Genomic DNA, 12,252 nt, shown 5'->3' on the forward strand with positions numbered 1-12,252 from the left:
TATGCGAATTATACGTCATCAATTACAGATAATTTCCACGATTTGTTACGATTGTGTTCATATTAGCAGCGAAAGGAGTTCACATGAATTGTACCCCAGACCACCTTTTCAAGTGGACTCTGGTGCGGTTCGCGGGTCCGCTCCCTAGTTCAGAAACAGCGTTCACACCACCCAAACGAACCGAACTTTGACGTTACTCGAACTCAGGTGCGCACCTTTTTTTGTGTGATAGCACCCTAACATGGCAGCCCCCATGTGTGGACCCTCTCCATTACCCCCATGCGTGGACCCAGCTACATAGATTAAAACAGCTTTTATAAGGTTACTGATATGACTGGAGTGGAGTTTCATTTTACTATAGAGTAGTCACGATTTCTTAAATAAATCGCAAAATTACAATTCAGGTCTTTAGAAGTTCAAATTTTTTTGAATGAGGAAACAATTACTGAGTTCACCTTTAATAAAGGTGACATTTCCTTATAAAATAATAATACAAATATACTAAAGTAACCATAGTTTAACCAAGGTATTTGTAGTAAAACTATAGTAACCACAAAATGATCCATGGCTACTACAGTCATGGTTACTACAACATTACTATAGTAAAAAACATGGTTCGTGGTTCTCCAAAGTGTCTGAGCATTTGTGCTAACTACTAATACAGCATTGAATTTGTCATTAAAACAAATAGGTATTCATTATTCAGGAAAATTCTGAATCAGTAGAGATTATTTAAGCAGTATTTGTTGAAAGATATATCCCTCCAGGCTGAAACACTACCAGTCATATTTTCAGACACATGTACAAAACCACTCCACTCAGGCCTCAGGGACTTTCTGTTTGATTCTTATATTACAGCACCCGATCTCATTTATGTCTCTGTTGTTGAGAGTCTTAGAATTATCCTGTGAAGTATCTGTGTTTTACAGGCTGACCACATACAATATTGTCTTATTCAGATTTGTAACATTAAAAATGGCAGATACCTCCCTCCACTGTCACTACTGATATTATTTTTCTCCTAAATTTAAAAGCATGTAATGGTAGGGCAAGTCTCGCTTTAACTCTGGGCAGGGGAGTTATTTATTCAACACAATCTGGTAAAAGCAGCCTTGTAAATAGACCACAGTCCTTACCCCCAGGCTTTTACACTTGTAACCCAAGCTCTGCCTTTCTTTCCTGATTCACTTTCCAGCAGTCTCGTTCTTCCTTTCATTCCTTTATTTCTCCGTGGGGTTCAAAGTTACATCATCCACGCTACTCTGTAACGTAAATGGGACAGCATGCTCGTTTGACACTTCACTTTCGCTCTTCCTTTCTTCTGGCCTTGTACGAATTCACAAACAACTCTGCTTGCAAACCGAGGGGTCATGGTGGCACTCGCATTTATGCCAAACAAACTGGCCATGTGTTGCAAACGTTCCTGTCATTAATCAGATCTGGCCATCCATGAAGATCGAGACCCTGTTTCCCTCTGTGTTATCGGAATGGGATCGGAGGGTGACAGATGTTTCTGCATTCATTAGTATTCTCTGAGCTGTTTGGAGAGCGCATGCCTCTCGTCGGCGGTCTTGTAGATGCCAAGGACGCTGTTGATCCATGGCGGAAACAACACACAAACTCGATCCACCTTCAGAGGTGAGACTGAGGAAAGACGACGTCATCTCTGAAGTCTTTTGAGAAGAAAGAACAGTAAGTTGTCAGTTGTACACAAATGAAAAAAGAAAGACCTTAGAGGGAGCGACTTGGTTGCTGTCGTGACTGTAATGGAAAGCATGGCTGTTGGCAAATAGGAAATGAAGAGTGAATTTGCCCTTGATGTTGCAGGACAAAAGTTGTTCTCTCTAGTTATTTTGAAGGGCAATAGCCAACTTTAAACAGATAAATACAAACCCTAAGGCAGCTGCCTTGCTGCCCAGTCAGATCAGTCACATTACCTCATAAAGATACTGGTTTCAAGCTGGTTTCCAAGGCATCATGTCTAATGATCTGGAACAAATGGCATGATCAAGTGACTTTAGACATGAACAAGCATATGTGTGAAGATCCCAGGAGCTCAACAATTACAGAAATACTCAAACCAGCCTATCTGGCACATTGCTTTTCCCATTCTGATGGTTGATGTGAACATTAACTGAAGTTCCTGACCAATACCTGCATGATTTTATGCACCGCAATGTTGCCACATGATTGGCTGATTAGATAATTGGTATTTCTGTTACTGCTGATCTCCTGGGATTTTAATGTTGTGGCTGATCGGTTTAAAAATGGAATTTGATATAATGAATATGACTTGCTGTAAGAATTATTGGAATTGTTATCAATACTGAATGTAAATATTTGTTAAAAATTTGGGTCTTTTAACATATTGATTATACTGTCGTTTTATCAAAAGCAATACGCAACAACCTTGTGCCTAAGAGCACCTCTTGACCATGGCCTCTAATGGCTTATTACTTTATTTTATCATTACTTTTAGGCTGCAGTCAAATGTAAGAGCTCTTTTTTATATCAGGCACATTGGTATCATTTTCCCCCTCTCCTGCAGCTGTCCAAAGTTGTGTCAAGCTTAAAATTAACCTCCAAAATCATGTTAATTTAAGGTTAATTGGTCTAATTATAATGTTTCTTTGAGCAGATTATTAGTCTGACGTTTCCCAGCAACATACAACAGATTCCATCAGTGCAGAAAATGAATAGGAAGACCCAGAGAGAGCGAGAAGAGAAGCTACAATTAAAAATATGTCCATCTCACCGTTCTGCTAGAGTAATTATCAGACAAGGATTTAGATAAGAAATACACTGAGATAAGAAAGATGAAAGAACGAGTGATCATGTATTTGCCTTGATCGCTGTTCACATTTGGAGGGTATCTGTTCATGTAAGCTCCATTCCAAAACCTAGTGGCCTGCCTCGCTGCCTACTACCCACAAAGCAGCTGCCTTCTAAATCAGCATCCTAACATCATGGAACCTCATAAGTGTCTGGCTTGGAATGTTCTACATTGAGAGCAACTCTACAGTCTGCTCAAATAACGCTCTGCAAAGGAGACTAGGCTTGCAATTGATTTCATGAGTTTGATTTTAAAATGTTGCTAAGCTAAAGTGTGCGATACAGTTCACATATATATTGCGTAAAAATGCTTTGGCACATAACAATGTTAACATGATTTACAGCCCAGATTTTAGATGCACATGTTCATGGTGCATCTTTGAATTTAGTATGCACTGCTTTGATAATGTAAAGGTTTTAATATTGTATGTGTGGATCACGTTTTACAGACACATTTGGCTGAAGTTTTTGGAATTGCACATACATAACTCATATCTATTTCTACTATTCTCTCTCTCTCTGCATACAAATAAAACAGTGCAAAACAAAAACAGTGCTGAACAATGTACATAATATAAGACAAAACACAACAACACTACATTTATGCATTTGGCAGATGTTTTTATCCAAAGCGACTTACAGTGCTCTTATTACAGGGATAATTCCGGTGGAGCAACCTGGAGTTAAGTGCCTTGCTCAAGGACACAATGGTGGTGGCTGTGGGGATCAAACCAGCAACCTTCCGATTACCAGTTCTGTGCTTTAGCCCACTACACCACCACCAATCCACACCACAGTAAATATACAATGTATTCTTGACAAATAAGATAAAAAGTAAAATGTTAAATAATAAAAATGTACTCACGTTTAAAGTTACACACAATGGAAAAAATGTAAATATTACAAAAAAACTAGAAAAAGACAAAGTAAAGTATACTGGAGATGCAGACTTGGATCAGTTTACTCACTGTCCCTCATTCTGTGGCAGACAGACACATTTTGCTAATATCACACAGCAGTCCTAGTATTCACCTAATAAGAAGGGCATTTTTTTTTTTTTACTGTTTGTTAAATGTTCAAATGTGAACATTAATTTTGTGGAAAAAAAAAAGATCTCAGATGTCTGTGTATTTTGTGCATTATGTTAAAAATTGCAGCTGTGTCTCAATTTTGTTTTGATCACAGTATGGACACAGCCTTTCTTCCTGTGGCAGCCATGTTTTCCTGTGTCTGCCCATTTCTATAGTGAGGTTGTGTCCACTGAGTCTATACCTTGTCAAGGTGGCTCTCTGTGTTTTGTCTGTCAATGTGTACAGATAGTCTGCATTGGTATATTCTCTTTTTAGGGCCAGATAGCATTGCATTTTACTCTGATGTTGTGTTTGAGTGTCCCAATAAGTGATATAATTATGTTTTATTTGTGCTGTAATTCGGCTGTATCTAATTTGTTTAGCATTATTGTTCTAGTCCTGGTCTCCATTGTGATGAGTGTTAGTAACTGTTGGTGAAGCATCAGGACTAAAGCTCCGGACCAGCTGAGAGAGGGGATTGGTTTCTTTGCTCAACTCTTTGTTTTGCGGGGTTTACAAGAGTGGTGGTCACTGAGTTTTAGATGTTTCAAGAATTTGATTGCCCATTTTTGTATTTTTATAATTAGTTTTGCCTAATTTTGCACTGCATGCATTATTTGGTATGTGCCCGTGTACTTGTAGATTATACTTTTTTACAGAATTTTGCATGCAGGTTCTCGATTGGCTTTTTTTCCCATTTGGTGAATCCTTGATTTGGATTTGCCAAAACACACCTCAATGCCATACTGGGCAATTGGCTTAATCATGGATTCTAAAATGTCAAAACATTTAAATTAAAATGTGATTAATTTCCTAATGTGAATATTTCTTGATTTTAGTTTTGTTGAGGTTTACTGTCAGGGTCCAAGTCTGTTCATTGGGAGTCCAAACCTGTTCAGTGGGAGACAACAGAACCAGGTCATCTGTGTACAGCAGATATTTGATTTCTGAGTTGTGTAGAGTGAGACCAGGGGCTGTAGATCGCTCCAGACTGGTTCCTAGTTTTTTGTTGCAAACATTAAACAATGTTGGGCTTAAACAGCATTCCTGTCTCACTCCACCCTCCAGGGAAAAACATATTTTTGTGCTAATTTTGACGCCACATTTGCTATCAGTATACATTGATTTAATGAGGTCATAGGTTTTACCTCGTATGCCACTTTCATTAAGTTTTTTAAATATTCCATTGTGCCAAATTGAATCAAATGCTTTTATAAGCATGCAAAAATTGTTCCTTTGTTCCTAAATTAAGGTTTGTAATGTGTAAATATGGTCAGAAATACTGTAATTTTGTAAACAAACTAAAAAATCTAATTTGACTTCTCCTCAAGACATTGTGGGTTGTGATGAAGTCCAAAAGTCTCAAATTAATTATACTACAAAATATTTTTTCCAGTTTGCTACTCACACAAATGCCTCTGGTAAAATGTATCTACATTTTTAAAGATGGGTGTTACCAGTCCTTGATTCCAGATGTTTGGGAAGTAACCTACACTCAGAATTACATTGAACAATTTTAGAATGGCTGATTGGAGTTTAGTGAAGCTATATTTTAACATTTCATTCAATATCCAGATGCAGATGCTTGTTTGGGATTCAGAGTTTTGATTTGGATTTTAAGTTCTTTTCAGTAATAGGAAAGTCTCATAAGTTTTGATTATCTTTGATTGCCAATTCTAGTACATCCAATTGTTTAGTTATTTGATTTTGACTACACTTTGTGCCAGTTTATACTTCATTAACTACTGTTTGGAAATGGGTTTTCCATATTTCTCCATTTTGGATTGCTAATTCTTCCAGGCCATTTTTTTCATAAATTTTTTTAGGTTGTTCCAATTGTCCCAAAATTGGTTTGCATTGACTGACTTCTCGATTATTGTCAGTTGCTTTTGGGTGTATTGTGCTTTTTTGGTTCTGAGTGTATGTTTTTATTGTTTTAATGTTTCACTGTAATGCGTTATTTGGATCTCTATGTTTTTGATTAGATAGTAACAATTTCCTGACAATCTTGATCAAACCAATTTTTGTCCAGTTTTTGTTTTCAATTATAACTTTTTTGCTGATTTCTTAAATATATCATTTATATCTTTCACAGCCAGATTAACACCTTCTTTAGTGTGAGCTTAGTTGGTTTCCAGAACGTTATCTAAGTGCAGTTGTATTGTTTGGCTGCTTATTGCTAACTGGTACACCTCTAAGCTGTTTTCAACCCATCTGTATGGTTTTCTGATATTGTACAGCTGGTTGGACTGTGTTGTTATTAATGTTAGTCCTTGTCTTTTTGAGATAAACAGTAATTTGGCTGTGATCAGACAGAGGTGTTAGTTCTCTAACAGCGAATGCTCTGAGAGATGAAGTATCTAAGTCTGTTATCATATAATCTACTGTGCTATTCCCAAGAGGTAAGCAAAATGTAAATTTCCCTAAAGTGTCCCCTCGTATCCTACCGTTGACAAAGTACAAAACCAGACTTCGAGAGCTACAGGAGGTCTTTCCAAATCTTATTGACAATATGGTCATGGTTATTTCAGTGAAGATGAGAAAAATTTTGTTTATACATGTACATTTTTTGTTAATTTATATACACTCCCCTGTGTGTCCGTGAAGTCAGTCTGTTGTCCTGTTCTTGTTTTCAGGTCCCCACAAATAAGTACATTTCCCTGGGCCTGGAAATGGCATGTCTCTTGAGTAAAAGCATATCTTCATTGTAGTAGGGGGACTCTGATGGTGGGATTTATATATATATATCACATAGGAATGTGTCGTTTTGTAACAGGAGTAGTTTCTTACAGCGTTTAAGCTAGATATGGAATTTTCCAATTTGTACAGTGTCAATAAAGTTGTGGAATTTAGAGTGATGCAGGTGGATTTCTCCTGATGTTCAGTATCATCGCCAATGTTTTTAGCATGTTCAACTCAAGGTTGTTGTGACTGCACCAGACAGCCAGCTCATCAACATCCTGTCTGTATGCAGACTCGTCTGCTTCTTTCTGAGAGCTGTAGCCTCCACTATCACTATTCAGGATAATTGTGTCTAGACTGTTGGAGCACTTCCCTCACTGGAAATGACACACACACACACTGTTATCAGTATTCTTTTAGTGCACTTTATTTATTGACTATATTGACTGAATTTATTTATTTATTTACTTATGCACTTTAATGATTACAACAGTCTCTTATCTGGACTTTTATCCTGACATTTCCTAACTTTTATCTTATTTATATATAAATGGATTAAAATTATTTATTTTTATTACATTCATTGTGTTTTATAAGCTGCTGTCTGGACTGAGTCATACAGAATATTGATGTCATTTTGTTACAAAGACAATAAAGGAATCTGATTTGATCATCACTGTTGCATATGAGGCAGCTCTGACTTAAGACCAATGAGCTCTCACTTTAAGTCCTCTTTTATTTCTGAAAGGTCCTTCACCATTATGTGTTTCATTTCTGTGTGTGTGTCTCTGTTCTGCATCAAGGTGTTACATTTTCTCCTTCAGCTCTTGGATGGACACTTTCAGCTGGTTTCTGATTTGACAGAGCTGGTTTCTGAGTTGCTGAGTATCTTTGATGGTGGTAGCCTGGGCATGGACTTGTTCACTCAGCCCCACTATCTCCACTTCCAGCAGAGCTAAACAGAGCTGTAGTTGAGCAACTCTGTTGTGGATGCCTTTGCTTTGGGGAATGGTGTTGTTGTCTGTTTCTTCTGGAGTGGTCCTTTCCTCTGTACTGGCATGAGGTGGACACTCAGTTTGTCGGTTTATCAGATTGCTCCCTCCCTTTTCACCATTTATTTGAGGGAGTGGAAGTTTGTGAGGGAAGCATAATTTCCCTGCACCATTACAGTTAATTCCCTGTGATCCAGGTCCTTTTCTGAATCCTCATGTATGCACAGTTGTCTGCCTTTACAAATTCTCTGTTTTGTAAAATGTTCAAAAAATGTGCAGAATGCTGTGTGCCAGACAGCTGGGCGTTCTGTGTAGAAATGCAGTTTTTGTTGTTGTCTGCTCCTCTCAGACTGGATGTTTGTAGGATGAGCAAAGGTGTGAGCACCAGTCCCCACTATTGCTGTTACCATAGTGCTACAGTTAACACGTCTTTGATGTTCAGGGCAATAGCTCAACCAGCCAATCAGAAGGTGTGAAGGACAACTATCCTCTGCTATTGTTATTTTGAATTAGTGCATAGCCTGTAGTTTTTGGCCAAACTTTTGATTTGTTTGTAAACATTTTAAAAGTTCCTTTTAATTTATTTCTCTCTTCCAATTAGTTTTTTATGAAAATATTTCAGGATGGATTGCTTTTCTCTATCAAAGAGCAAGTTGAAATCCTCTGTTGGTTTGCTTTAGATTTCTTCAGTTCTTTGGGGCTTCCACTGTTATTTTGTCTCAGCTGTTATTTGTTTAATTCTCCTTTTAGTCAAATCCTTTTCCAAATATATTAATCCTTCTTGTTATTCCAGTGAAGTTTGAATGTAGTTCCTTATTCTCCAGATTTTGTTGTTTTCCCTTTCTGTCCTTCGGTATTTCAATTTAAATTTCAATTTAAGGTACTTTATTATTATGAATCTGTTTACATACAATATTGCCTTAGCATTGCCTAAGCATTAGTACACAAAATAGATAATGACAAGACAAACAAATATAAAAAAAAACATTAACAAATATAAATAATTATACAAATAATAAGGTGTCAGGTAAGGAATAAAATAAAATAAAAACTATAATAGCAATATACACTATACAATATAAAATAAAACCAGACATTGTGAACATTAAAAAATACTGTGAATGAAGTACATTGAGGCAGTAATTGTTTCTGAGGGTGTGTACTTCAAAAAGGAATTTTGCTGTAACTGATGCATGATTGTCCTCCCTCAGTAACACATGCATTTGATCTGTTTCTGCTGAACTGGAAAACTGTGGCATGAGCTTTGATAGTTTGTCAAATTATTTCTCTCAACTCCGTAAATTTCTCACAGTGAAGGAGAAAGTGTGTCTCTATCACGACCTCACCAGTGTCACAGTGAGCACAGACTTGTTCATCTTTTGGAACCTATGTTTGTCTGTATCTGCCTTTTTCTATGGCCAGACTGTGATCTTTCAGCCTGTATCTGGTGAGGATCTGTCTATGTTTTAGATCTCTTACATTGTGGATATATTCTGCCAGATTATACTTTCTGTTTAGGGCCCAATAACATTCCATTTTGCTTTGGTTTTTACTTTCATTTTCCCAATGGTCGAAATATAAATGTTTGCTTTATTTTATAATTTGCTTTATTCTGATTTGGTTTTGTTCAGCAGTACTGGTCTGAAACTCGTGTTTGTTAGTTGATAGTGGGTTTGTGGGTTTCAGAGCCAGCTGAACTACTACATCGTCTCTGGCGACCAAAGCCTACAGTGCATGCTACTCTGCATGCCATGGCCCTCATGCAGGTACCCCAGGCCAAGGCACTAAAAGAACTGCACATGGGTAGTCCTGATCCCGATGTGCTGCAGAAGCTGTGCTTGGCGACTGCCCTTGCCCTCTGGGTGATGAACGTCACAGTGCGAGCACTCGGGCAGGCGATGTCCACCTTGGTGGTTCAGGAGCGCCACCTGTGGCTGAATCTGGTCGAGATGAGGGACGCCGACAAAGCGCACTTTCTCAACACGCCCATCTCCCAAATTAGACTTTTAGGCGAAACCATTGAGGACTTCGCCCAGCAGTTCTCGGTGGTGAATAAGCAGATGGAGGCTATCCACCACATCTTGCCTCGGTGCGGCTCTAGATCCCACACCCTATTTGTTCACCGAGGGTGTCCCCCTGCGGTGGTGAAAGCCCAGGCGGCTCGGCCTCAGCCCAAGCCTAGCTCTGGGCCCCAGCGTAGAGCCATCTCCAGGAGGCTGACGCCCCCCGTCTCACGGGCCGGCACGAGGACCTGGAAGGCTCCTAAGTGCCCCTGAGATAGACAACCCAGGGAGCGAGACGTCCGCTACAGAGCTGGGATCCAGCCCACTCCATCCCCTGGTGGAGGGCCTGGAGGTAAATCTTTTTTTTCCTTTTCTTTTTTGTTCTTTGAACCCAGAATGTGCTGCAGTACCCAAATTGTCAAAAAAGAGCTGTTTCCTCACTCCTTGGGTCACATAATCGGAGTTCACGACCGGCATTGTAGTAGCAACCAGACACTGAGCACTCGCAGCCAGGGCCCCGTGCACACGGTCCCCCCGCCTTTGCGTGCCCTGCTGAGCCATGCCTACAGCCAACTGGTTGTGACGAGTGTCGAGGACGATCCGAGAGGTCCTCCTCCTCAGTCGCTAAAATTCCCTATGCCGGATACGTAGAGGAAGGTAAGTGCTTTGAGGTTCGCCTCAGCGCAGCCACCTCAGGACGAAGCACTCAGTGCAGCCACCTCAGGACGAAGCAACGCTCATTGACGTGGCATCACCTGCTCCTCCACGCCGAGAGGCACCACCTCCAGGTACGTCAGACACGATCGTCCCTTTAGTGCCCCTCACCTGGAGCTTGGACGCGTGGCTAGTGCTTCCAACCCATGGTGGCTGTAGTGGGCTAAAGCACTGAACTGGTAAGCAGAAGGTTGTCGGTTCGATCCCCACAGCCACCACCATTGTGTCCTTGAGCAAGGCACTTAACTCCAGGTTGCTCCGGTGGGATTGTCCCTGTAATAAGGACAACGTAAGTTGCTTTGGATAAAAGTGTCTGCCAAATGCATAAATGTAAATGTACTCCAGGTATAAGGAAAGTATCCAGTTTGCAGAACCAGATTGAACAGTTTTAACAAGGCTGTGCTTTAACAATTCTGTTCTAATGTTGTCTAAACCACACGCCTTTCTGCGTTTTAGTTTCTTAAGTGCATCTGTCAATTTTCTGTAATAATCTGAGTCTAAAGTTTTTTTAAATTATTTTTCTTTGTAAATTCCAACTGACTCTTTTTTTGTAATGTTTTTCTGGTCAGGTGTGAGATTTTCTGGAGAAATATTTTGAATACGTTTTTAAAATAGCCTTTCCATAATTCTCCATTTTGTATGTCCTGGCTGTGTTGTTTATTCAGACTGTTCCATTTTTCCCAGAACTGATTATCATTAATTGAGTCTTTAATTTCATTAAGATTGTGGTTTAGATCTTGTTGCTTTTTGTGGTGTACTGTACATGTTATAATCCCTTAGTGCTTCACAATAATTTTGTCTGGTTTCAGCTTTGTGTGGCTATCTGTGTTTTTGGTTGAAGAGCTGTCTGTGTAGTTTTCATTTCATTTTACATTCTTTATTCTCTCTCTCTCTCTCTCTCTCTCTCTCTCTCTCTCTCTCTCTCTCTCTCTCTCTATCTCTCTCTCTCTCTTTCTCAAGGTGCTTTTGTAATGAGAGTTACAGCCACTGATGCAGATGATGAATCATATGGAAATAGCGCCAAGCTGGTTTACAGTATACTGCAGGGCCAGCCATATTTCTCAATTGAGCCTGAGACTGGTAAGTTGGGCATTAGAGATAAAGCATAATATTTATTTATTTTACAATAAAAAGTTACAATACAATTAGTATGCTAATGATATGATGTTCAATAAATAAATAAAAACTTGTTAAAATAAAATAATATTTTAATAAAAAATAATAGAAGCTTTTTCGAGTGTTTTCAGGTTTTTGGATACCACTGTATGTACATACTGTATAACAGTGTATACTCCTGTCTATATACATATGTATCATGCATTATTATTATTATTTATATTTTTTTGCTGTAAAAGTATGTATATTTTTTTTTATTCTGTTTTCTGAATTTAAAGGTTCACTTAAGCCATCCATTTTATTGGTATCAACAGTAAAACACTGCAATTTGTTCTCAAGAAATGTCAAATATAATTGTATTGGTAACATCTGGGTAATTTAATCAGAAATTATAATTATGTCATAATTTGCTCACCCTTATGTTGTTCCAAATTGGTATGACTTTTATTCTTCCATAAAACACAATAAGATATGTTAGGCAGAATGTTAAGGTGCATTCCACTACACAGGGTCCCAGTGCAGTGTTCACTTCACTTGACAAAATGTGTTCAATTTGGAATAACCTGCAACGTCACCAAAAGCAGACAACAATTTCTTAATATAAAATATATATATATATATATATATATATATATATATATATATATATATATATATATATATATATATATATATATATATATTATTTTATAATATATGTGTGTGTCATTTAACTGTTATGATAATATATTGTCACATCTCGTGCACTTTGCACTCGAACACAACCGCATAGAAAGGACAACTGAGGTAAATTAAGCTCAATTAAAATGACAGCGTCTCAAACTCCTTTAGATTGTTTGATTT

The 12,252-nt window shown here is 38.4% G+C and overlaps 1 protein-coding gene across 1 annotated transcript in view; it reads left to right on the forward strand.

Moving 5' to 3' along the window:
- The window catches only part of LOC127626437 (cadherin-10-like), a 106,695-nt gene that overhangs the window by 62,036 nt on the left and 32,407 nt on the right, over positions 1-12,252 (forward strand). Inside the window, 1 exon segment of the mRNA XM_052102207.1 lies at positions 11,254-11,373. Coding sequence (XP_051958167.1) covers positions 11,254-11,373 — 120 coding nt within the window.

Source organism: Xyrauchen texanus, chromosome 33, assembly GCF_025860055.1.
Source record: "Xyrauchen texanus isolate HMW12.3.18 chromosome 33, RBS_HiC_50CHRs, whole genome shotgun sequence".
NCBI lineage: Eukaryota > Metazoa > Chordata > Actinopteri > Cypriniformes > Catostomidae > Xyrauchen > Xyrauchen texanus.